This window comes from Tenrec ecaudatus, chromosome 8 (assembly GCF_050624435.1).
Source record: "Tenrec ecaudatus isolate mTenEca1 chromosome 8, mTenEca1.hap1, whole genome shotgun sequence".
Taxonomy (NCBI): domain Eukaryota; kingdom Metazoa; phylum Chordata; class Mammalia; order Afrosoricida; family Tenrecidae; genus Tenrec; species Tenrec ecaudatus.
Genome location: NC_134537.1, coordinates 95,361,055 through 95,387,011, shown reverse-complemented (window position 1 = coordinate 95,387,011; position 25,957 = coordinate 95,361,055). Strand labels below are relative to the sequence as shown.

The 25,957-nt window shown below is 38.7% G+C and overlaps 1 protein-coding gene and 1 pseudogene across 1 annotated transcript in view; both read left to right on the top strand.

Moving 5' to 3' along the window:
* HOOK3 (hook microtubule tethering protein 3) overlaps positions 1-25,957 on the top strand; it is a 109,178-nt gene that overhangs the window by 40,084 nt on the left and 43,137 nt on the right. The window contains exons 6-11 of the mRNA XM_075556585.1: positions 3,234-3,301; positions 9,924-9,986; positions 10,651-10,734; positions 17,803-17,966; positions 24,057-24,197; positions 25,284-25,485. Of these exons, the coding sequence (XP_075412700.1) occupies positions 3,234-3,301; positions 9,924-9,986; positions 10,651-10,734; positions 17,803-17,966; positions 24,057-24,197; positions 25,284-25,485 (722 nt within the window). The remainder of the gene's footprint in view (positions 1-3,233; positions 3,302-9,923; positions 9,987-10,650; positions 10,735-17,802; positions 17,967-24,056; positions 24,198-25,283; positions 25,486-25,957) is intronic.
* Positions 10,977-11,547, top strand: LOC142455063 (galectin-1 pseudogene; annotated as a pseudogene).

Genomic DNA, 25,957 nt, shown 5'->3' with positions numbered 1-25,957 from the left:
ACATTTTTTGTTTGTGCTGAAAACCTCGGCTTCTACACGAGTAAATACGGTAGGTTACCGCTGAGGGGTTTAAAAGGTGCACCACTGTCAGCAGAGTGGAGTGGAGCGAGGAATAGTTAAAAGTGATGAAGCAGGAGCACTGGCAGATGGAGTGTTGCTAAATGATGACTACACGTTGTTTTAGGTTCTTACTTAAATGCTGACTGGTGATTGTCTTTTGCTAATTTCATACTCAGAATATATGTTTTACAGCAAATAAATCATTAAAACATACCCCAATTATTATTTATCTTTTATCCTAAATGGAAAATCAAAATAGTTTTTTGAAATTAAAAAAGGTTTCCCCTTTGTGTTATTTGTATGTTACAGAAATAGCTAATTAGCTTTCTCTCAAAGGCTAGAAAATTAGCATAGATAAAATGTAAGAGACATCAAATCGCTAAGACCACGCATTGGTTTTAAAAAGTGAATGAAACATCACAGTCTCCTTGACATCAGATGGTGATTACGTATGCGTCTGTCCTGTTAGGGTGGCAGCTCCTTGGGTCCTGTGGAACAGAGTCCCGGGAAGCGCACAGTGGTTAAAAGCTGGCTACCTGTATTTTTCTATGGACAAGGAATCAGGAAAAGACAGGGATATTACCTTATCTACTTCCTTATGGAAATCATTTATTTATTCAAGTTACTCATGTAAGCTGAGTGTTCTTGTAATAATACCTAGATTGAATTTTGCCCCTAAATTGGTACAGATGATGAAAACTTATTGAATAGGATTTTAATAGCCCATTTACCCAGATTTCTTGAGATCACAGCTGCGAACTAAGAAATTATAAGAATTTCTTAACCTTTCAACCTTAACTGTCACTTACTGCTATTTACTACCCCTTTGGTATTGGATAGGGTATTCATTGTATTTCTTCTATAACTTGAGGGTACACAACTTGACAGTCACGAGTATTTGCGTATTACTTTCTGACCTATAAAGCACTATATAAATAGAGAGAGTTCTGTGTTTACTTTTTTTTAATTAGAAAAATAAGGCACATATCCAACATACTGATTCAATATTACTTATCTTGATTCTTGGATTTCTCAAAATAGGGTAACTAAATGGTGGTGAATTAGGGGGAAACTGCTTTTTATTGCTTTTGATAAATTACAATTAGAAAGCTTTAGAACCCAAACTACTTTTTACAAATTAGAAAGCTATAGCTCAAAAGGATTATGTGACTTGTCCAAGATGTTTTACTAGTGAAAAGCTAGGCAGGGACAAAAATCATGTCTCCCTCCAATCTGTATTGTACATGTTGGTCCCAAAGCTAAATTTTCTGGATAAACCCCTTTCCCTAGCACACTTCATTCTCCAGCACCGCCTTACAGATAGGCACCCAGTAATCATACATACTTGTGTTTTACACTGAACAGATTTCTCTAAAACCAAATTGTATATTAAAGTAGTTCTCATCATCATCTTATCATCTAGAATTTTACGGTGTTCGCGGGGAAGGGCCTTGACGTGGCAACACCGCTTCTTAACTAACGCTTCCCCTCTCACACCTCACTAACTGACTGCTTAACCTCTCTACCCGCACTGTTACTTCCTTCACTTCCAGTAAGCTGTCATCGTTTTCCTTCCCCATTAGCAGTACCATTGCTTCTCCTCTGTCATAGTCTTTATTTTGAGGGCTATTTGGTCATTCTAGGAATGCTAGGTTCTCCGTAGCCTTCCAATTCTGTGTTTGATATCTTTGAACAGAATGTCTGAAAGAATTCTCTAGTTGTATTCCTTATTAACAAAACAAAGCCAAACCCCTTTCCCACCCCACCCCACAAAGAAAAGTGAGCATAGACTAAAGGAATTATTTTATTCATTTTTTAAACAAGTAAGTTATATTCCTAAGACTATGTCAGCCCACGAACAATGCCTGTAGTTTATAGATATGTGGTGTATGTGGGCATGTGTGGACCCATCGTCACACTTAGGTCAATAGTTCCTTAAAAACTTGTTTTCAATAAACTGAAAGCTTTGGTATTAATTTTAACCCTATAACACCGAGTATGACGTTTTTGTAAATTTAATTAAATGTATATTTTAATATATATTGATAACTATGAAAATAAAGAATAAAAACAAAAAAAATTTCCCTGAAATTAAAAATTCAGGCATTCTAGGGTCAAAGTGCAACAGTACTGCAAAAGTACTTTTTTAGATGGGGGGAAATTGACTGTGGGGTGATAGATTTCAGTTTTGGATTCTGAGTACGTACCAAAAGAGTCCTTGACAGTTCATAGTAAGACTTCTTTGCATATAATCCTTAGAAGTGGGGCAACCTTATTTTGGTTCAATTTTTGGATGATTTTATTAAGATGGTATGATTTTATCTTGGTTTGATTGTTTGCTTTTAGGGAGTTTCTGGTTACTAGGGCAAGTTGAGGCTAATTTTTACTTACTCCTTTAGAACCTTTTAAATGTTTCTTCTTATGATGTATCTATGCTGGAATCAAGCAGGCCTACTGTTTGTTTGTTTGTTTGTTTGTTTTTAATGCTTACTGCCATTCTTGTCATCCATTATTGGGTTTGAAAATAGTGAAAACTGCTTGCAGGGTTTTTTTCAGAAGGCAAGAAATCTCATTTTTAACTTTATTACTTGGAACAGCTAAGTGATTCTTCTCCTCTTGGACAGTGATGAGACTGAGATTGACGCTTGTTAGAGATGTGGACCAGGATTTACTTGACCCTACTATCAACCTGTAGCTTAAATTAATTGTAATTTTTTATAAGTGGTCATCAGATTCATCAAGGTTATTTTGGTAGTAAGAAATACTATTGAAAAAAAGAAGTACTATAGAAGGCACTATACACAATTCAGTGTTTTAATTTCAGATAAAAATAAATATGTCGGACTTTTTAAGGTAGCAAAAAGTAATGTGGAAGACATTTTTTAGTCTTTCTATATTTTTTACTTTGGCACATGTGCTTGCTGATAAAGTGGGTCCTCACCTTGACCGGTAGCCTCCACTTAATTAATTTGGAGTAACGAGGGGAGAATCTTCTAAGGAAAGACAGATCATGCGGCCTTCTGCCTGGGGGCACGTCAGTCATAACCAGAGGAGGGCTTCCTTGGCTAGGAGGGATCCACACAAGAAATGATAGAATTCGTGAAATGTTAACCTTTACTCCCGCGACTGTTTTTAACTTGAACAGTGACATTCCAGATTATTCTTGTTTTCAGAGTACATCCAGGCCATAATGATGATGGAGGAATCTGTACAACATGTTGTCATGACTGCCATTCAAGAGGTAAGCGTGAACTTCCTGTGCGTACAGTTCGTGGAACAGAAAGAGAGCCGATGAGTTCATCGCTAATGTGGTTGTCAGGTGGCATCCAGTGGGTCCCGGCTCCATGGCTCTGTATACAACAGAGCAACAGGCTTCATTTCTGGGCCGGGGCGGAGCTCGCCTCTGTCTGCCACTGCCGGCTCCCTGTGAGACCCCGCAGTGCGCTTCATCCTCACTTTCAGCTAACGGCAAGAGTTGAAGAAGCGTTCTCTCTGCTGCGAGGAAACGTTCAGGAACCCCCACTGTCATTCTCCAGGCTTGCTCTGCATCCTAACAGGGAGACTGGGAAATACAGTCTTTAGTCCAGGTGATCACAGGCCCAGCCAAAATTTGAGGAGTCTATTACAGGGTCGCTATGAGTTGGAATCGAATCCATGGCTTGTTTGTTTCTTTGTTTGTTACTAAATAAGAGGCCATTAAAAATTCTGTCTTGGCTATATAACTTATCTTGTAATTCTACTTTTAGAAATTTACTCCAAAGAAATCTGAAATGCAAAGATACTAAGCACGTTACATCTGTTAAGTCCTTTAAAATCCTGTAAGGTCTATACAGCTCTTGTCCCTATTTTATAAAAGAGGAAAGAGTCGTACAAGAGCTTAACCGGCCCACGGTCACCACTAGTTAAGTAGCAACGAGGCAGGATTCTGAATGAGCAGTCTGAATCAGAGGCCATACCCTTAACCTTGCCGTTGGGTTGCCTCAAGGTTGCATTACTTTTTAGTACTAAAATATTAGGAGTAATATTTTAGGTAATGGATAAATGTTAGGTTATAGTAGTATATTAGAATAATATGTAAGGGTTAAAAGCATATTCTTGAAAATTTTAATATTAAGGAGAAGCTTACACTGTATTAAGCTTTTTGTTTTTTGAGGTAAGATACAATACCCTTGAGCAATATAATCTCATTACTGGTTTTTGTTTTGTTTTAATTAACCTGATTAATTAAAGTTGCCAAAATGTACTCTTCCAGGTGATTGGAATTTTTTTATGCTTTCAGGGAGCGCTTCAAAAAGTTCATGGAAAAATCTTACTCTTTCACATCCATATTTTCACAGACTTTTTAAGCCCCTTTATGTTTATTAGTTTCTGTATAATAACATCTATGATATGAAAATAGAAAAATAGTTTTAAATTAATATTCTGTAACTGAGTAATTCTCTATCTATGAATCTTTCCATAGGAATTTTTTAGAAATTCAGGGAAAGATTGGATATAACAATACTTTACCAAAGTATATTAACCGAAATGTGACAAGTTTTCACCAGTAAGCACGTGTTTAATATAATGCCTTCATACAGAGGAATGCTGTAAACCTAGAAATAAAATTGAAAAATCAAACCGATTGCCAACTAATTGACTCTGAGTCTTAGTGACCTGCGGGACAAAGTAGAATTGCCATTACGGATTTCTAGGGCTGCCCGTCTTCATGGAAGGAGCGCGCTCTGGTTTTCCACCGCAGAGCAGCTGGGGCTCAACTGTGACTTTGCAGCGCACCACTGCCCATGTGAGCCATTGTGCCACCAGAACTTTTTGGAATAGTCTAAGACCAATGAAATTTTGCTTTAAAAAAAATCGTTTAAAGTATTTAATGTGGCAAGTGAACAAAACAAAGATATAAAATCTCATTTAGGCTTAAAATAGAATATATATATTCTATTGTTATACTTTAACAAACTATATTAACAGAAATGTGACATATATATATCCTAACATTTTATTTTTTTGGACGATATTTAACATCCAATGTGTACCAGCTCTGGTGATATGTTGTGGGTTAAGTGTTGGACTGCAAGGTCCAAACGGTAGGGTCATCAGTTTGAAACCACCAGCCACTCCCAAGGAGGAAGTATAGGTTTTCTACTCCTTACAGCTTTGTAATCCTCAGGGGCATTTGTGCTGTACCCTGTGGGGTTGCTACGAGACAGAAGTGACCCGATGGCAGTGAATTTGTTTGTTTGGTTGGTTGGTTGGTTGGTTGGTTGCTTTTAAATGCACCAGGCTCTGTAGTGGGCAGAAGGATACACCTTGAAAAAGATAGTGGGACAAATGGGGAGCGAACAAGTACAAAAAGAAGAAAATGTTCTGAAATTGATTGTGGTGATAATTGCCCAACTCTTCTTAATACAATTGAAGTATTAAGTTGCATGGTACATGACTTAAACATCAATAAAAGTATTTGAAGAAAAATGATAGACCTGGTCTTTTGCCTCACAAAGCATGTCTCATGGAGGACGTAGCTAAATGAGCGATGCAAGTCCACTATGAAAGTGCCCTGATAGGAAAAATGAGGAAACACCTGAAGGAAGGGCCTTGCTCCACTAGGGAAGCCTTCTCGCAAGATCACAGCGAGAGGCAAGCACAATGCAGCCTGTTGGGTGTTTGGGAAGAAGAGGGCTTGTAACCGTCACTGAGGTCAGAAATACATAGAGATGAAACTAGAGGCATACAATCAGTGGGACATGGTGAAGCTTTATTAAAAAAGGAATTTTCTTGCCAATGGAAATAATCTGTTTCTTATTCCCGGTAGGAGCAGAAATATACCCACAATACATTTAATGCTACAATAAAAAAGGAGTTCTCAAAAAAAAAAAAAACAACAACTAGTTCTCAGGGCTGCCAACCTTATAGTAATTTTGGGAACCAATGTAGACTTTGAAGGAGAAAACACATTGAGAACAATCGTATTTAAGAAGATGTGTGCAACGGAACAGTGAGTTGGAGGAAAATGTGGTGAGAGACTAAGAGACCGCCACCCAGTGAAGAATGATGGCGGCCTCCAGATGATGCTCAGATGGAGGGAAATGGTCACATTTAATGTTAGCAGCGCTGGAGTCCACAGGGTTGGTGCTTGACCTGACCTAGGCGATCGAGGGGCAACTAAGAGGCTTCCGGATTAAGAAGGGCTTTTGTAAGAGGATAGTGGTTTTCTGTTTTTAAGGAATCTATAGGTCTTTATATACATGCTTTAAGTTAGTACATATGTGGAGGGTGATGTAAAATACATATAACATGAAATTTACTACCAATTAGATTTAGTGCAATATAGTACATCACCACTATTTAGTTTTAGAATGTTTTCATCATCCCCCAAAAGATAGCCTGTTCCCATTAAGCAGTCGCCCCTCGCTCCCGTTCCTCCTGTCCCCTGGCAACCACTAACACACTTTCTGTCTCTATTAATTTATACCTTCTGGATAATTCATATAAATAGAATTATGTGATTTATAACTTTTTATAGCTGACTTCTTTTACTTACTCAGGCTGTAGCGTATGTGAACACCTCATTCTTCTCACGGGTAAATAATGGTCTGTTGGATGGACATTTGGGTTGTTTCCACATGTGAGCTGTGGTCCTAGTGCTCTTCGAGTCTTTGCTTGAGCACCTCTTCACTAGCCTGCACCTGCAGGAGTAGAACTGCCACGTCGTATCATAACTATGTGCAACTTCCTGAGACATGGCCAGTCCCTTTGCCACGGCCGCAGCTGCACCGATTCCCACAGCAGAGTGAGGACTCCCGGTTCTCATTACCCTCGCAGCGCGCGCGCTCGCTCGCTCGCTCGCAGCTTCCCATTTTGAAGTGATTATCAGTCTAGAGAATGTGAAGTGAGATTTCATCTGGTTTTCATATGCATTCCCTAATGAATGCCTAATGATAGTGCGCATATTTTTATACTCTTGCTTTTGATCGTCTTTTGACTATTTAAATGCTAAGAGAAAGAAACCACGAGAATGAGAAATTGAGAGGATTGCTAACAAATGGAACGGGGCCCACGGGAAGGGGAGAAGAAGGAGCTGAGCGCATAATTGAAGGGGTTAGCGTCGGACAGGAAGACTGACCCTGGATTGTACCAGGAACAAAAAGAGGCTGGACATGTATGTTGTCAGTTTAGTGGGCTAGGGTGTAGGAAATTGGAGAAATACTATCTGGAATTAATTGGATGAATGAGGCTTGAGAAAGAATAAAAGAGACTGATGAGTAGTTAAGCATAAGTGTACCTTTCAGGCAGATTTGAAGTCCTGTTGCAATTGGAAATGATCTTTTAGTAGTGATAGCGGTTTGGCATTTGTTTTTGTTTTGTTTCTGATATCCTCGTTTGATTGGTTTTAAGGCCAGAAGGGACAGCTAGTCGGATTGAGACTTTGCTAGGAAGAAGTAACGAGGTAAGAATAGAGTTGGTACTATTGGGCTAGAGATTGATTCAGGCTAGAACAAATTGATTAAATAAACGATGAATCAAGGACAAGATATTGTTCAGGATCAGAAAGAGGAGTAAAGTTTAAACTGACAAAAATAACAGTAGGTCTTTTTGCAAAGGAATAGAGAGACTATAACGGTGAAGGACTATGAGAAACAATGATAAATGGAACACTGGCGCCCAACAACCGCAGGAGCGTCAGGCATCAATCTGCAGACATCGGTTACTTCGCACATACTGCATTTATTACAAACGGAATGTGCGGCAACCTGTGTTGAGCAAGTCTTCGTATCTTTTCCCAGCAGCATGTGCCCGCATCCTGTGGCTCTTGTGGTTGCTTCTCTGCAGTGGATACTATTTTTCCAACTGGAAGAACGTGTTTTTCTTTTTAATCTGTTTAGTAGTAATCTCACTACACAAGCATGGGAACTGAAGGCAGTAGTTTTTTTATGCTCCCTTAGATTTCTTTTTCCCCTTCATTGGGCTTTCGGAGTTCTGGTGTCCTGGTGGTTATGCTTTGGGCTGCTAACCACAGATCAGCAGTTCGGAACCACCTGCTACTCCAGGGGAGAAAGATGGGGCTTTATACTCCCATAACGAGATACCATCTCGGAAACTCACAGGGGGCAGTTCCACCTTGTCCTGTCAGATCACTGCGAGTCAGCATTGACTCGATGGCAGTGAGTTTGTTTTTTCCGGTTATTGTGCTTTGAGCTCTGCTCGGTGTTTTCCTATTCTGTGACACTAAACTAAATTGTTAAACACATTGGTGGGGCCTAACTCCAGTTTCTGATGTAGTAATTCTGGGCTGCCCCCCAAGATTTGCATTTCTGTAAGTTCCCAGACAGGAACCTCATTTTAAGACTGACTGACATGGAGAGAAAGATACAGGGATGTGTATATATATATATATATATACACACACACACACACACCATATTGAATGAAGGGGGAAGTGCAGAGTGGAGACCCAAGGCCCAAGTGTCGGCCACTGGAGATCCCCTCATAGAGGGGTTTAGGGGAGGAGATGGGTCAGTCAGGGTGCAAGGTAGTACCGATGAAGAACACAGCTTTCCCCCAGATCCTGGATGCTTCCTCCCCCCAACTACCATGATCCAAATTCTACCTTGCAGGGCTGGATAGGGCAGAGGCTGTACACTGGTACATATGAGGGCTGGAGGCACAGGGAATCCAGGGTGGATGATACCTTCAGGACCAAGGGTGTGAGGGGTGATGCTGGGAGAGTGGAGGGTGAGTGGGTTGGAAAGGGGGAACTGATTACAGGGATCCACATGTGACCTCCTCCCTGGGAGAGGGACGGCAGAGAAGGGGGGGAAGGGAGACTCCGGATAGAGCAAGATATGACAAAATAACGATGTATAAATTACAAAGGGCACATGAGGGAGGGGGGAGCGGGGAGGGAGGGGAAAAAAAAAGAGGACCTGATGCAAAGGGCTTAAGTGGAGAGCAAATGCTTTGAGAATGATTGGGGCGGGGAATGTATGGATGTGCTTTATACAATTGATGTATGTATATGTATGGATTGTGATAAGAGTTGTATGAGTCCCTAATAAAATGTAAAAAAAGAAAAGGAAAAAAAAAGAAAGAAAAGAAAATGATTAGGGCGGGGAATGTACAGATGTGCTTTATACAATTGATGTATGTATATGTATGGATTGTGATAAGAGTTGTATGAGCCCCTAATAAAACGTTTAAAACAAAACCAAAAAAGAAAGATACAGGGAAACATGACATTGCAGATTTTATGAGAGTAAAGGCTGAAGTCACAACGTGGCTCACTAAACATTCTACCTTCTCTCTCGTATCCTTCTGTTAGAAGGAAATAGTAGAAGATTGGAACCATTTGAGTCTGCCCTTGATGTTTGTCAGATCTGAATTCTGTCCCCTTCTCCTCCCACCCTACACACACCCTTTGGATCTTCTCTCTCTGCAACACGAGGCTGAGAGAAGATTAGACTTTCATGTGTGAGACTGTCATCACTAAACAGGCAACTAACATTGGCTGATACTCATGTCTTCATGTTTATTCTTTACAAATACATACGTACTTAAGTGTTGACGTTTTTAACAAAAAGTCACTGATTTTAATACTTAGCCATGTATTAGTTTAGTAATTAAAGACCTATTTGGGGGGGGTAGGGTGAGAAGAATAAATGGTGATGAAAATATTTTAAGTGGTAATATGCAAATTAACATAAAGATTTAAGATGGCTTAAATAGGAAAATACTCTTCTGCATTTGTGTTTTCATCCTAATTTTGATAATTATGTACTAATGGGTTATTTCTTGTTTGCTATGTAAATTTATTATGCAGGATGACTGTTTTTGCTTGGTAGTTAAAATCATTTAAATCTTCATTTCAGTTGATGAGTAAAGAAGCCCCTGTCTCTGTTGGAAACGATGCCTACGTTGACCTGGATCGTCAGGTATCTAACTTAAATGGTTTGTGTTCATGTGAAGGTTAAAGGGGTTAGAGTTTATGTACTAATGCAAAGAATGTTGCAGGTGAAATTTCTTATGATTTATATTGGCATAATTCTCAAAAACACTAGTTTATATGAAATTTATAAACACCATTTTACAAGTGGATATTATGCATTTATAATTAAATATAAGCATGTTTTATAACCCAATTTAAAAACTAATTTGTTTAATGCATTATTATATGTGTCTTCTAGTCTTGCCATTACTTTTCCAATAGGTGGTTTTTAGATACCACACTTAACATAGTAGATGCATATAATTATAAAATGTATGTAAAAACAGCATATAATTTTTTTTAATGAAAACAATATTTCACCTCCTTCCCCAACCACTCCCATCCCCACCCCCACATTCTTCTTTTGGAATTGTCACTTTTACCCTTCTCTGCATCTTTAGGAAGCACTGGGTCATCTGTCGATAGATACTTAAATGCACTAAAGGGCCAACTGTATTTGTAAAGAAATCCTGCAATTTGTTCTGATGAATTCAAGAAATAGGATTTCGTTACTTCTTGACAAAATATTGTTACGCTGTCAGTTTTTGTGTTCAAGCCACCCTGGGACCTCTGTTCCCAGGCATTTACTGCATGTCTTTGTCTCTAACCAGTTGAAGAAAACAACAGAGGAGCTTAGTGAGGCTTTGTCAGCAAAAGAAGAAATTGCTCAGAGATGCCATGAATTGGATATGCAGGTAAGAAGCACTGCTGTACAGTGCAATTTGACTATAACAAACCCTAAGTGAAGATGGAAAAAAAGACATCTATGGTTAAAGATAATAGACTGAGCCAAGAAAATTACCATAATAGCATTTCTTCCTTTGACCACATCAAATTATATCAAAGCCATTGAAGTAGTGTAAACTCACCAGAAAATAACGCGAGTCTTTGTGGTGTGCTGGTAAACTAATTATCCAGAGGCCAGGGAGTGATTTAAAAGTAAACCGGCACCATCTCTCCTCTCGGTGGAGTCTTGGGACAGCTGGTAGATCGCCTGCCCAGATCACCTTGCACATAGCCATGGCCTGCGGTCTGGTGGCCAGCAACCTGAACCTCAAGCCCGGGACCTGCCTCTGGGTGCGGGGCCAGGTGGCCCCCGACGCCAAATGCTTCGTGCTGAACTTGGGCAAAGACAACAACAACCTGTGTCTGCACTTCAACCCTCGCTTCGACGCCCACGGTGACACCAACACCATCGTGTGTAACAGCAAGGACGCCGGGGCCTGGGGCGCCGAGCACCGGGAGACCAACTTCCCCTTCCAGGCGGGCAGTGTCGCTGAGGTGTGCTTCTCCTTCGACCAAGCCGACCTGAGCATCAAGCTGCCAGACGGACACACATTCAAGTTCCCCAACCGCCTCAACCTGGAGACGATCAACTTCCTGGAGGCCGATGGCAACTTCCAGATCAAGTGTGTAGCCCTTGAGTGAAGCAGCTGTGTCCCTGGACCACAGTCCCCAATAAAGGCAGCTGCCTCGCATCGCCCTGAAAAAAAAAAAAAAAAAGTAAACTGGCACCCTGATTTAATAGTGTCTGCTAATTTCCATCGAATAAGTTGCAGACTTATACGTTTTCAAGTTGCAGACCATTACAAATTAATAGTTTGATAGCCAGCTCGTGAATATTTAAGTCGCCTCCAAAGTGCAATTAGAAAGGTGCTGAAGGGCTAACAAGGAACAAGGACTAAGGTGGCCAGAACACTTGTGTTGTGCTGGTGGCGAGCTGGTGGCGCAAGAGATGCTGAAGCAGAACCCCAAACAGGCCACAGGTGTGAGAGAAGGCTGAAGTGAAGCTCTAACCAGGAGTCTTGTAAAGAGCAGCTGAAAGAAAAGAAAAACGTATTAAGGTCTTGTTAGTATCTCAGACTAGGGTCCTTTTCATTTAGGCATTTTTGGGTTCCCTAATTTAGATAAAGGCAAGTTTCTTGTGGATAAACCTTAAAGCGAAACTCATATATGTAGAACTTCCAGTTACACTTACTGTTGTTGGGTACCCTGTAGTCAACTTTCAGCTGTGGTAGCATAGTGGTTATATTACACATGGGGCTGCTAACTGCAAGTTCAATGGTTCAAAATCACCAGCTGCTCCAAGGGAGAAAGATGAGGCTCTCTCTACTCAGGTAAAGAATTAGTCTCAGAAACCCACGAGGGCAGTTTTACCCCATCCGATAGGCTTTCTATGAGGCTGCCTCTACTTGATGGCAGTGAGTTCTGGGGAAAGGTAGAGAAATTTGGAGAAGTAAATGCAATTTTTTTTAATCTAGTTAATGCCCTCAGTGAAATTAGTTACAATGTTGCATTTATAAAGACAAGATGCAAAAGTAAAAATGAGACATCAAGGAACACAAATAAATAGAACTGTCCAAATAATTTCAGTATAATGCTAAGGATAAACAAAGAAAATCTCTCACAAATACAAAATCAGAGAGTAAAGGTTGTCAGATGTTTACATCAAATTAAGGGGTGAGGGAAGATACAAATAATTGGCTCAGTTTTAATACTCATTAAAGCTGGATTATGGGTATATACATCTGGCATTCATAACATTTTATTCTAAGAGCATTCTACTTTGAAAGGCCTAGGAGCTGATTATTACAGTATATGTATAAAGAAGAAGGCACAATTGTAGCATACTTTGGGGGTCTGTAGTAATGTTTACATTGTCATAATGTAAGTACTGTTGCTTTTTAAATGGTAGAATTGAACTGTAGACAAATGGCAAGTGTTAAAATAAAAATAGTTGTTTTTATGAGCAAGATATATTCTTTTTTTAACAAAATTAAAGATTGATAACTATGACATGACATCTGTTTTTGTAAATAATGGATTGATATAAGGGTTGATGACTAAGAATTGACATTAGTTTTTGTAATAATGGTTCATTGACACACACCCATGCTCATTAATTGCATGTTCTCTGTGGCTGCTTTCATGATACACCTTTAGAGCTGAGTAGTTGCCAACAGAGGCCTATGGCTTTCAATGTCCAAGATATTTTTTATCGATTAACTTACAACATAGCTTGCCAGGCTCTGGTGCAGGCAGATTGCACCGGGAGTGGTAAAGTTGCAGAGTGATTACACAAACAGGAGGTGAAGTCCAAAAGCACACTTGACTCTGCAGGAAACTGTGCGGCACTGCCACAATAATATGAGCTCTAATGAAGAAATGTAAGCTTTATTTCTAGCATTCAGACTTGTTATCATAAAGCAAATACACAGGGTTCATGAGAGAGGGGAGGAGAGATGGGGAAATGAGCTGACACCAAGGGCTCAAGGAGAAAGAAAAGGTTTTGAAAATGATGATGGCAATATATATACAAATGCGCTTGACACAATGGATGTATATATGGATTGTGATAAGAGCTGTAGGAGCCCCCAATGAAATGATTTTAAAAGATCAAGCTCTCCGACCAAAGTATTTCTAAAGTTAGAAATCAGAAACAAAAAGATGAGTTATCAAAAACCCATCCCATTTGAAAACTGTGCTGCTAGGTAATTTCTGGATTGATGAAAAAAATCATAAGTACTAGAGTATATTGAAAACTGGACAGTAACAATATAGTCTTATGGTATGTCAGAGCTTGTGTAATTCATTCAGCTGAAGCATATCCAAAAGGCCAAATTTGAAGCCTTAAATTTTTATTTGAAACAGATGAATGAAATAAACCCAGTGGTATACAGTTATTGTTTTGGTATAAATTGTGACTCACAGTGACCCCATGTACAACAGGATGGAATCCTGCCTGGTCCTTTATCATCTTATCAATCGTAGCTATACTTAAAGCCATTGTTCATGCCACGGTGTCAGTCCATCTTGTTGGGAGTCTTATTCTTTTTTGCTGACCTTCTTTAGGATCCAGAAGATAAAGAAGTGTAGAGCTGGCATTTTAGATTCATTCATCCAGTAAATACTTTTATTTTTATTTTATATTTTTATTAATAAATCTTTTTATTGGGGCTCATACAACTCTTATCACGATCCATACAAACGTCAATTGAGCAAAGCACCCTTATACAGCCCTTATCTCATCCACCATTCTAGTTGCTTTAGCTACAATGGGTTTAGGACACAATGAGATATAATTAACAGACCAAAATAGGTAAAACATCTTTGTTCTTAAGGTACTTAGATACTAATGCAGAAGACAATAAACAAAATAAACATTTTATTAGTTCATATTGTGATAACTTCTAGTAAAAAAAAAAAGGAAGGTTGAATAAATAATACAGAGTGGGGAGGAGGAATTTTAAGTTGGTTAGTCAACCAAGGTTACCCCAGCAATTATGATATTTTTCTAAAGTCTTAAAGAAGTTAGAAGACTATGCCGCCTACATTTATGGAGGGACGACATTATAGATAAAGAGAAGTCTAGGTCTTCTAAGACCCAGAACCAAAAAATCATATCATTGTGAATGAGGGGGAGTACAGAGTGAAGACCCAAAGCCCATCTGTAGGCAACTGGACATCCCCTTACAGAAGAGTTTTGGGGTGGAGACGAGCCAGTCAGGGTACAGTGTAGCACTGATGAAACATACAACTCTCCTCTAGTTCCTAAATGCTTCCAACCCTACCCTCTTCCTACTAGCATGATCCCAATTCTTCCTTACAAGTCTGGTTAGACCAGAGGATGTACAGTGGTATAGATAGGAATTAGAAACACAGGGAATCCAGGACAGATAAACCCCTTTGGACCAATAATGAGAGTAGAGATACCAGGAGAGTAAGGGAAAGGTGGGGGGAGAAAGGGGGAACTGATCACAATTGTCTACATATAACCCCCTCCCTGGGGGACGGACAACAGAAAAGTGGGTAAAGGGAGACATTGGACAATGTAAAACATGAAAAAATAATAATTTATAAATTTATCTAGGGTCCAGGAGAGTCGGGGAGGAATGGGGGGAAATGAACTGATACCAAGGGCTCAAGTAGAAAGAAAATGTTTTGAAAATGATGATGACAAAAAAATGTGCTTGACATGGATGGATGGATGGATGGATGGATGGATGGATGGATGGATGGATGGATAAATTGTGATAAGAGTTGTGTGAACCCTCAATTTTAAAAAAAAGAAGAGAAGAGGAAACCTGAGTATCACAGTTATGTGTGAAAACCCTGAAGTTAGGGTGTACATGATATTCTAAGGTCAACAAGAATATAAGGAGGAGAGAGTTAGGGAGTGTAGGGGGAATAGGAAAAAGAAACCAGGATAGAGCGATCTTATAAGCCTTTATAAAGACTGTCCCTTTGAATGACTGGGAAGTCTTTGGATGATGTTGAGCAATGTGGTCATGTGATCTGACTTTTGTTTTAATAGATCATTTAGGCTGCTATACGGAGTATAAACTAAAGGGTCAAACCAAGGAGAGCAATTAAATTAGGCAAGAAATTATGCTGGCTTAGATTCAGATGGAGAGATAGTGAGAACTGGTCAAAATTATGTTTGAAAATAGAGCCAGTGATAATTTACTGACAGAGTAAATGTGGGTTTGTGGGAGAACAAGGATGTTGGTCGAGCTACCATTTACCGAATGGGAAAGACTGAAGGAGTGGAGACTTATTTGGACACTTTAAATTTCAGGTTCTAATTAGACATCTCCACCACCCTTCTCTCAGCTTGTTGTGTGTGGCTGTCATGGTGGAAGCGATAGCGCACGTGTTTCAAATCCCAGCACAGTCACTAGCGGTGAGCAGATCTTAGCAGAGCTTACAGACTACGGACAGACTATGAAGGAACAGACGGTCTACTTTTGCGACGTTCGATAGCATAAACTTTATGACTAGCAGTGCAGTGCTCTGCTAGAGAGCCAGAAGATGCACCCTTTAAGTTGGAAGCACCCCGAATAAGACTATTAGTCACCACCACAAAATAGGACCGACCTTGATAAGAGCGAAGCAAAGCTTTGGGGACCTTCACTTACTGGTGGAGCATGACTTAAAATGAAAAGAACCCGTTGCAAACATCCATTAATAATTAGAACATGGAATATTCAGAAGTATGAATCTATGAAAATTAGAAATCATCAAAAAGGAAAGAGAACAGCTAAAGATTGATATCCTAGGCATTAGTGAGTTGAAATGGGCTAGGATTGGCCATTCTGAATCATACCGTCAAAAGATTTACCATGCTAGGAATGGCGATTTCAAGAGGAATGATGTTGCATTCATCACCAAAAGAGCATTCTAAGATCTACCTTGCAGTACAAGCTGTGATGGACTAATGTGTGTATACTTACAAGAAATCTAGTTAATTGCAACCATTATTCAAACTTGCAAACTAATAACTAAAACCAGTGATAAAAAAATTGAAGAATTCTATCAAATTCTTCAGCCTGAAATTGATCAAATGTGAACACTATGCATTGATAAAAACTCATGATTGGAATGCAGATGATCTCAACGAGGAAAGATCAGTAGGTGGAAAATAACCTTGGTGATAGAAATGAAGCTCGGGATCGTATTGTAGTATTTTTCAAGATCAATGCCTTCTTTATTACAAATACCTATTAACAACATAAACAACTGTACACATGGACCTTTTAGTTGGAGTACACAGAAATCAAATTACCTTTGTCTGTAGGAAGAAACAGTGGAGAAGCTCAGTATCATCAGCCAAAACAAGGCCAGGAACTGACTGGCACAGACCATCAGTTACTCAAATACAAGTTGAGGTTGAAGTTGAAAATTAAAGAAGTCCATGAGAGCCAAAATACAACCTTGAGTACATCCCACCTGAATTTAAAGACGTCCCAAGAACAGATTTGATACATTAACAGTAATGATGAGTGTGAAATGACATCATGAACATCATACATGAAGAAAGCAAAGGGTCGTTACGACCAGGAAGGAAGAAAAGACCGGAGTGGATGTCGGATGAGACTTTGGAACTTTCTCTCAAATATAAAGTAACTAGAATAAGTGGAAGGAGTAAAAAAGATCAAGTAAAAGAAGGAAACAGAAAGTTTCGTAGGTCAGCTTGAGAGGACTAAAGCATAATAAAATGTTCAAAAACTTGGAGTTAGAAATAATATAGAAGTACCGTATTCCCTAATCTATCCACTTACTCACCTCTTGTTGAAAATTTGCATTGTGTCCTCTTTTGTTTCTATTATAAGTAAAATGGCTATAAACGTTCTGTATTTTTGCACATTGCTTTTCTTTCCCTTGGTAAATACTTAGCTGTTGACTGGCTGGATCATAGAAGCTTCCTGTTTAGCTTTCTAAGAGTATGTTTCCTAAAGTAGTAGAAACGGTTTACATTTCAGTCAGAAATGTTCCACATCTTCACCAACACTTGGTAGGATCAATTTTCTTAACCATTCTAGTAGGAATGTGGTTTTAAGTAATTTCTGTGTCAATTTGCATTTCCATAATGGCTAATGATGAGTATCTTTTTGCATGCATATATGTTGTCCATAGGTCTTCTTTTTGATTAAGGATTTTTTAATGTGATAGGGAATTTTTAAAAAATATATATATAAAATTTAAAAAAAGAATTCTTGCTTGCTTTTGCATATGAATTTTTTTAAGTTCTTAGAAAAAAAACAGAATGGACAGATTATGGAACTGTTCCATAAATCTTTGAAGCCTCTTTGACTTGCATTGGCCTTGCAGTATTTCAAGATAATGTAGATGTTTTAAGTGAAGGTTAGTTGTTCTTCATTGAAAACAGACTTTGAAAAGACGTGCATTGTAATGGTTACAAAGGACTGTGCTGACGCCACTGCAGTCCAAGGAAATAACTGCTCCGCCCTGTATTCTGACAGGTTGCTGCACTGCAAGAGGAGAAAAGCAGTTTGTTGGCAGAGAATCAAATCTTGATGGAAAGACTCAATCAGTCTGATTCTATAGAAGACCCTAACAGCCCAGCCGGGAGAAGGCACCTGCAGCTCCAAACTCAATTAGAACAGCTCCAAGAAGAAACCTTCAGGTAAAAGGCCACTTACTAAAATTTAATTGTTAAAAATTCCATAATTATCCTTTAATATTAAGACTTCTAAATAGTTGCAGACAAAAGAGACACTAGAGAAAAAGGTAAAATTTCCAAGGCCTTTAGGTAAAAAGTTTAAATAAGTTACAACGTCAAATAAGTAGAGTCTAAAATGCAAGGGCACACCTATGTCCCCCTAATCTGTGAAGGCTATTTCAACTCATAGTGACAGGACAGTGTAAAACTGACTCCTAAGGTTTCGAGTACTATCACCTTTATGGAGGCAGACTGCTGCAGCTTTCTCTGTGGAGCAGCCGATGGGTTCCGATCTGATCTTTCTTTCATTTGACAGCCAAGTACTTTAGACACTTTGTTACCAGGGCTCCTAGCAAGATAAAATTGGACCGGTTTGGGGTTTGTTTGTTTTTTTTTTAATTCAACATAAAAAGTATGAACAAAGAATTTTTATATTTTACTAAGCTACCCTTCATTCAAATAGCCTTTAAATAATCAAGGCTATAGAAAAACTGTTTTCATCTTGTAAGATTTTAGAGGATTCTATACCCATAAACCTTTCTAGGGGCCTCCTGTAGAGCAGGAGTCAGAAACTGGTTCTCTGAAGGATCAGATAATAAATACTTAAACAGCAGCACTTTTATAATCACCTCAAACTGGAAATGATCCAAATATCCATCAGCTGGTAAATAAATGACTAAGATGTGGTATATTCATAACACTGAGTACTTCTCAGAATAAAAGGGCTGCCGTGCGCTGCATGTGTTCTACAGGTACAAGGCTCCAAAACATTATGGTCGACACACGAAAAAGCCACATACAAAAGATTGCATATTGTGTAATCCAGTTTAAGTGATCAGAACAAAAAAATGTTTTCATCGTTTTACTGAGGGCTCATACAACTCTTATTACAATCCATACATGCATCTATTGCCTCAAGCACATTTGTACATATGTTGCCACCATCGTTTTCAAAACATTTTCTTTCTACTTGAACCCTTGATAACAGCTCCTCATTTTTCTCCTCTCTCCTCCTCCCTCCCTCATGAACCCATGATAATTTACAAATTATTATTATTTTTTTCATGTCTTTCACTGTCCGATGTCTCCCCTCACCCCCTTGTCTGTCGTCCATCCCCCTGGGAGGGGGGTTATAGTAGGTCATTATGATCAGTTCCTCCTTTCTCCCCCCACCTTTCCCTTACCCTCCTGGTATGGCTACTCTCAATATTTGTCCCAAGGAGTTTTATCTGTCCTGTATTCCCTGTGTTTCCAGCTCTTATCTGTACCCATGTACATGCTCTGGTCCAGCCAGATTTGTAAGGTAAAATTAGGGTCATTATGGTAGGGGCGGGTGGGGGAAGCATTAAAGAACCAGAGGAAAGCTGTATGTTTCATTGGTGCTACACTGCACCTTGACTGGCCCAGCTTCTCACCATGACCCTTCTGTAAGGGGATGTTTGATTGCTTACAGATGGGCTTTGGGTCTCCTTCACCCTCCCACCCTCATTCATATTGTGATTGTTTTGCTCTGAGTCTTTGATGCCTGATACCTAATCTCATCGACACCTCATGATCACACAGCTGGTGTGTGTTTCTTCCATATGGGCTTTGTTGTTTCTCAGCTAGAAGGCTGCTTGTTTATCTTCACACCTTTAAGACCCTATCTTTTGATAGCCGGCCACCATCAGCTTTCTTTACCACATTTGCTTATGCACCCATTTTGTCAGAACAAATTTTTATAGACAGAATGCTGATTAAGTTAAGGTAGTGCTAAGGAGTGGAGCTGGAATTGACAGCATAAAGGCATGAGGAAACTTTTGGGGTGATAAAAGTATACTAAAACCGATTTTTAATGCTGTTTACATTATTATAATGTTTGCCAAAATTTACTGAATTATACATTTACAGTGGTTGCATTTTATTTTTATAAGCTCTTTAAAAATCAGTAACTTTCATATGCATATATAGTAATCAGAATATTTTATGGTGATGAAAATCCCATTTACAATAGTGATGAAGAAGAAATTTAACAAGAAATATATATATTCTAAACCCTCCTGAAAGACCCAATAAAAATATCAGTTTTCATCGGGGGAGCGAGGGGGGCGGGGAGAAAAATGAGCTGATTCCAGGAGCCCAAGCGGAAAGCGAGTGTTTTGAGAATGATGAGGGCAATGAATATATGTGTGCTTTACACACTTGACATATGTATGGATTGTGATGAGTTGTATAAGCCCCAATAAAATGATTTTTTTTAAAAATCAGTGTTTTCTAAATTGATTTGTAAATTCAATCTTGAAAATAACAAGTTATTTTTTTCTTTTAATTAATTTTTAAAAGCAGCTTTATTGACCTCTATTCCACATATCATACAATTCATACAGCCATATCAAGAAGAGTTGTACAATCATTAAAAATAAATTTTAGAACATTTTCTTTCTGTACTCATTGTTATTTGACTCCCTATTTCCCACCTAACCTCTTCGATAGTACCCACAAGAAACCATTAATCCACTTACTTTCTCTATAGATGCATCTCTCCTGGATTTCATATACAGAAATCATACACAAAACACTTAACAATAATAAAGTGGAAAACACAGAAAACCCTCAATTTAAAAGGAAACAAAAATAGTAAAACATAGAACAAATTTAAAACGGGTCAAAAGGAAGATCAAATGGTTAGGTTTTATTATTTTTTTAATTTAAATCATTTTATTGGGACTCGTACAACTCTTATCACAATCTATACATCCATCCATTGTGTCAAGCACATTTGTTGCCATCATCATTTTCAAAACATTCTGTTTCTACATGAGCCCTTGGTATCAGCTTCTCATTTTCTCCTTTCCTCTCCCACCCCAAATGATAAGGTTTTAAATAGAATTAAGTTAATACAGTAATTCGTAGGGAAGCTCGAGAAGACAATACCAAATACAATGAAATATACAAAGACATCGAAAGCCAAAAGGAAAGAACATGCTCAGTATATCTTTAACTGAAAGAACTCGAGAAAAAAATTAAGCCTCAAGATACAATCTTATAATATTCTGTGAGTAAATTATTAAATGATGCAGGAAGCTTTAAGAGAAGAAAAGAATACACGCAGTCACTGTATCAAAATAAGCTAGTAGACATCCCGCCAGTTAAGGAGGTAGCATGTGAACAAGAACCAATGACACTAAAGTTCAGTCTTCCAGAAAGCGTTAGGCAAAACCAGGCTCCGGGAATCGATGGAATACCAATCGAAATATGTTGACAAGTTGATGAAGCACTGGAAGCACCCACTCAAGCGTGCCAGGATATTGTGAAGACAATTTCTTGTCCAACTGACTGGAAGAAATCCATATTTGTACCCATACCAAAGAAAAGTGACCCAGTAGAAATGTCCCCCTGTCACCAACCTCTGTGGTCATTCTAAACAGTGCTTAATCCGTTAAGGGTTCAATCTGCACAAATCGGCAACTCAAGGAATTTGTTTCGCAGCCTGTCTATCCTCAGTAGTATAGTAAATTCTATGCCACAGCATAAATTAATGACACCATCAGTAGACTCACTATATACCCAAGGGGGATGATTGATAAAGTTCTCTGTCATAAAATGATAATAAGGCGTCTAAAGTAAACCAGAGCCATCCCTGTGAATGGATTTGGGGCTCATACTCAATTTTAGCCCCATCCAAGAATAATTCGTTCTTCTGATATGGCTGTGCTCCATGATCACTGGAGATATGGGTACTGCAGCAAGACTGGTGAGAAAGCAGGTGGTACCTGACTATCAAATAGAAGAGTGCCTGCGGTCTTAAAGGCTCATAGTCGAACAGCGGCCAACCAGGTCCCCAGGGAAGAAGCACACCAACCTGTCTGATCCAAAGATGATAAATAACTAAGTTCAAATATGAAGGAGGGAAAGGTGTCAGGGTTTAGATTGGGAACACCCAATTTGCAGAATGCTATGGGTGACAGTGGGAGCCCAAAATCCAGCTGCAGGGTCCCCACATAGAGTAAGCTGTGGTGGATCCCTTCTGACCCCAGCTGAGGGATGTGAGTGACCTTGCTAGAGACAGAGGCTATTGTAAACTCAACTATAGGGGGTGGAGCAAGGTCAAAATATGGTACCTGATCACTTGATCTCCCTTTTGACCTATTTTGAATTTGTTCTACTTTTCAATATTTCCTGCTTTTTTTCTCGAGTTTTTTTTTCTCTAGTTTATTCTACTTACTGTTGTTGGTCTTTTCTTTCTTCCTTTCTTGTTAAATATATTTGCTGTTTGGGGGTGGGTATTTGTTCTTATTTTATGTTTTCCAGTGTATGAAGCACAGATGGGATGAGTGTATAAAGACAATAACTGGTATAATGGCTTATCAGGGATACAAGGACCAGGAAGGTGGAGGGGAAGGGGAGCAAATAATGGAATATAGGAGGGGGGTGATACAATACAGTACAGGGGAGGATGTGCTAGAACTGATTGTGGGGATGTATACACAACTCTTTCAGTAACAACTCAACTGTGGAAATACATGATACTCTGAATTATATCTCAATAAACCTACCGAAAAAGAAAACCAAGGCAAAAGTTATTTTTTTATTAAAAAATTGTATTGATTAACATGTAGTTAATTGTTACATTATTAATGTAAAGATTATTGACTATTTTTCAAGTGAATTGCACACGGTTTATGTTTTCCCTCCGTTTTAATTTCTAATATGGTAGCTATCGGTAGATATGGCGATGTGTGCTATTGAGTCAGCTCCAAGTCAGGGCAACCGTGTAGGACAGAGCAGCACTACGTCAGAGGGTTTCCACGCCTGTCATGCTTGTCAGTCTGTTCCCTGCAGACCTGCGGGTGGGTTCGAAATGCACATCTTGGGTTAGCAGTGAGGAACTTATTGATAGAAAAATACCAGGGTCTTCAAAGAGTTCATGGGAAACTGGAATGAAAAGATAAGGGAATTTTCCCACAAACATTCTGAAGCCTTCTTATATGAACATAGTCCCTGAGATTTTCAATAATTTTCAGAGCATGACAGGATGCTAAAACCAATTTGAGAACTCCTCGTCTGAAAACAGAAATCAGTGGATAGTAAAATCAAGCATGAGTTTACTCTCATGTTTATAAATAGTGGCTAGCTTTAAAATTATGGGTTAAGGAAATAATATTTAGAATTACCTTAAGTCTTCATGATGAAATAGAATCTAATGCTTATATTTGTTTCAGAGTATGTATTTTTAATATGATTTAATTTTCACAATTAAGTATTTCATCAGTAACATATATTTATGTATCTAAGTATTTTTATGTTCTGGTACTATCAGATGTAAAGCTTCTGCCTCATCTTTATTATGACAGTATGTCTTTAGTTTGTTTTACATATACTCTAAGTAAACAAATCCAATTAAAAAGTATTTTTTCCTATTTTGGTATTCATATTTTGGAAGTATTATATTTTGGAAGGAAACATGTATGAGTAAAAATGATGAGCTGATACCAAAGGCTCAAGTAGAAAGAAAATGTTTTGAAAATGAGGGTGGCAACAAATGTTCAAATGTACTTGACACAATGGATGAGTATATGGATTGTGATAAGAGCTGTACGAGCCCCCAATAAAATGATTTTTTAAAATAAATAAATGAAGTTAAAAAATAAAGCTAGAGAGTATTCTCCACAAATGTTATACTTATATACTTGGATTAGTAAACTTTTCTTTGCTTTTATGTATTTTGTTAATTTTCTACAAGGAACATGTTAATTTGGGGGAAATATTACTTGATATTAAGTTGCTGAATAGAGAAATGGCTTTTCTAGTTTTAGTTTTTCCACAAGCTTTTGCACAATATGGCAAATGGCATAATAGGATTTGCCTTGTTTTGTTCTGTGGAGTTTAATTTAGACTTTAGAATAAAATAGCTTAAATATATGTATATATGTATGTATGTATTTGTATAGCCTGTGGCACCAAAAGTAGGGGGAAAGTACAAGTTTATTCTTCAGTATTCTTATTTCAATCCTTTAAGGAGAATTATTAGGCAGTAAGTAGTACTTTATTGATCTCTTTTGCTTTTGGTTACAGACTAGAAGCAGCCAAAGATGATTACCGAATACGCTGTGAAGAATTAGAGAAGGAAATCTCTGAACTTCGGCAACAAAATGATGAACTAACCACTTTGGCAGATGAAGCTCAGTCTCTTAAGGATGAAATAGATGTTCTTAGGTAAACAAACCTCTCATCTCTTTTGCTGCCCAGAACTGCTCTACCCTTACTAACTAGTACAAGCTGTAGTGCTGAAGAGCCAGACTGCCTGGCTGGCTTCAAATCCCTGTGTTATACTTAACTAGCCTCCTTGTAACCACTTTTTTTTCCCTTGTCTGTAAAATGGAAATATTGCCAACTCACATACTCAGGTTATGGTGTGAGTAAAGCAGTAAGTAACTCAGGTTATGTGAGGAATTGAATTTGTAAACTTTAGGAATGCCTTGGGAAGGGCATCTGGCAAGTAAGTGTTACGTGCTTCACACATAGCTGTTACATATATTCATAATTCTTCTCACCTGACTGCCTGTGCCACCGCACCTCCACCATGCCTTATTCTCAGGGGCTGACCTTGTCTCCTACTGCACAGAAAAGGACATGACTGTTAAACTCTCTATATCTAGTGTCTCCTTCACCCCAAAAAGCACCCCTGTATTCTCAGCCATCATTTCTTTTTTTGCTCTGAGTGCAGGACTGTTAGGTTCTTCCTCAGGCCCAGAGCTAAATCCTCCATCGATGCTCCACCCAGGGACTATATTAAATCACTTATCCTAAAAATTATAATAAATTTAAAAAATAAATTGTCCCTTTTCTCACTTCATTCATATATATAAAAGGAAACAAAAACGTGCTACTCTCTCCTCCTTTTTAGATATAAATTTTATATTGCTTAAGCGCAAACTTGGGCTTGGTTCTCAATCCACTAAAACCTGCAGCTGCCCCTCCTTTCGCAGCACTCTGTCACTGTGTCATTAGTAACTAGTAGCAAGGACAGTCCATCTGGACACTGCACCAACCGATACCTTAGAACTCTGCTGGCTGCTACTATTTGATTGCCTTACATTATTTAGCAGTTCCTGTTACACATTAGCTATAATTTTGGTCATACTTTTCCCCCACCAACACAGAAATTAACCTAGAATCTCTCACTGGGGGCGCATAGCACTAGAACGTGCTGGTCTTGGTCCTCCCTCGTGGTCTGGCACAGTCTGCAGCACTTTTCCAACTGTGGATGTTTCTCAGCTCTAATGCCCCGTCTCATTGTAGACACTCCTCTGATAAAGTGGCCAAACTAGAAGGTCAAGTGGATTCCTATAAAAAGAAGCTAGAAGATCTTGGCGATTTGAGGCGGCAGGTTAAACTCTTAGAAGAGAAGAATACTATGTACATGCAGAACACGGTCAGTTTAGAGGAAGAGCTAAGGAAAGCCAACGCAGCTCGAGGTCAACTGGAGACATACAAGAGACAGGTAAAAGAAAAGCCTTAACGGTTGGAAACGACAGTGTCAAGCAAGGTTTCTGTTAGAACAGTGTTGTGTATTAAAATACTTTGTTTTTATAGTCTGTGTTTTTCTCCTCACTCTTATGCAGAGGTTGTTATTTATTGGTCTCTCTAGCGTGATCTTTTAATTACTATCTTTTTACTTTTATTGTGAAATTTTTAAGAAATACAAAAAGTAAGCGAATAATGAAATAAGAAGCCATGCTTAAGAGAAAAAACAAACTCCTCTCTAAACAGGCATAACCACTCTCCTGGCTATCCTGAGTTTTATTGTTCTCATGCCATCTTTATGCGACGGGACTTTAGAAAATTTGTGGGGAAATGGAATTTCCAATAATGGGATTTTTTTCCATACGCTTTTGAAACCCCTTCGTACTTTTGCTACACATACATACATGCATGCATGCATGCATACATACATACATACATACATACATACG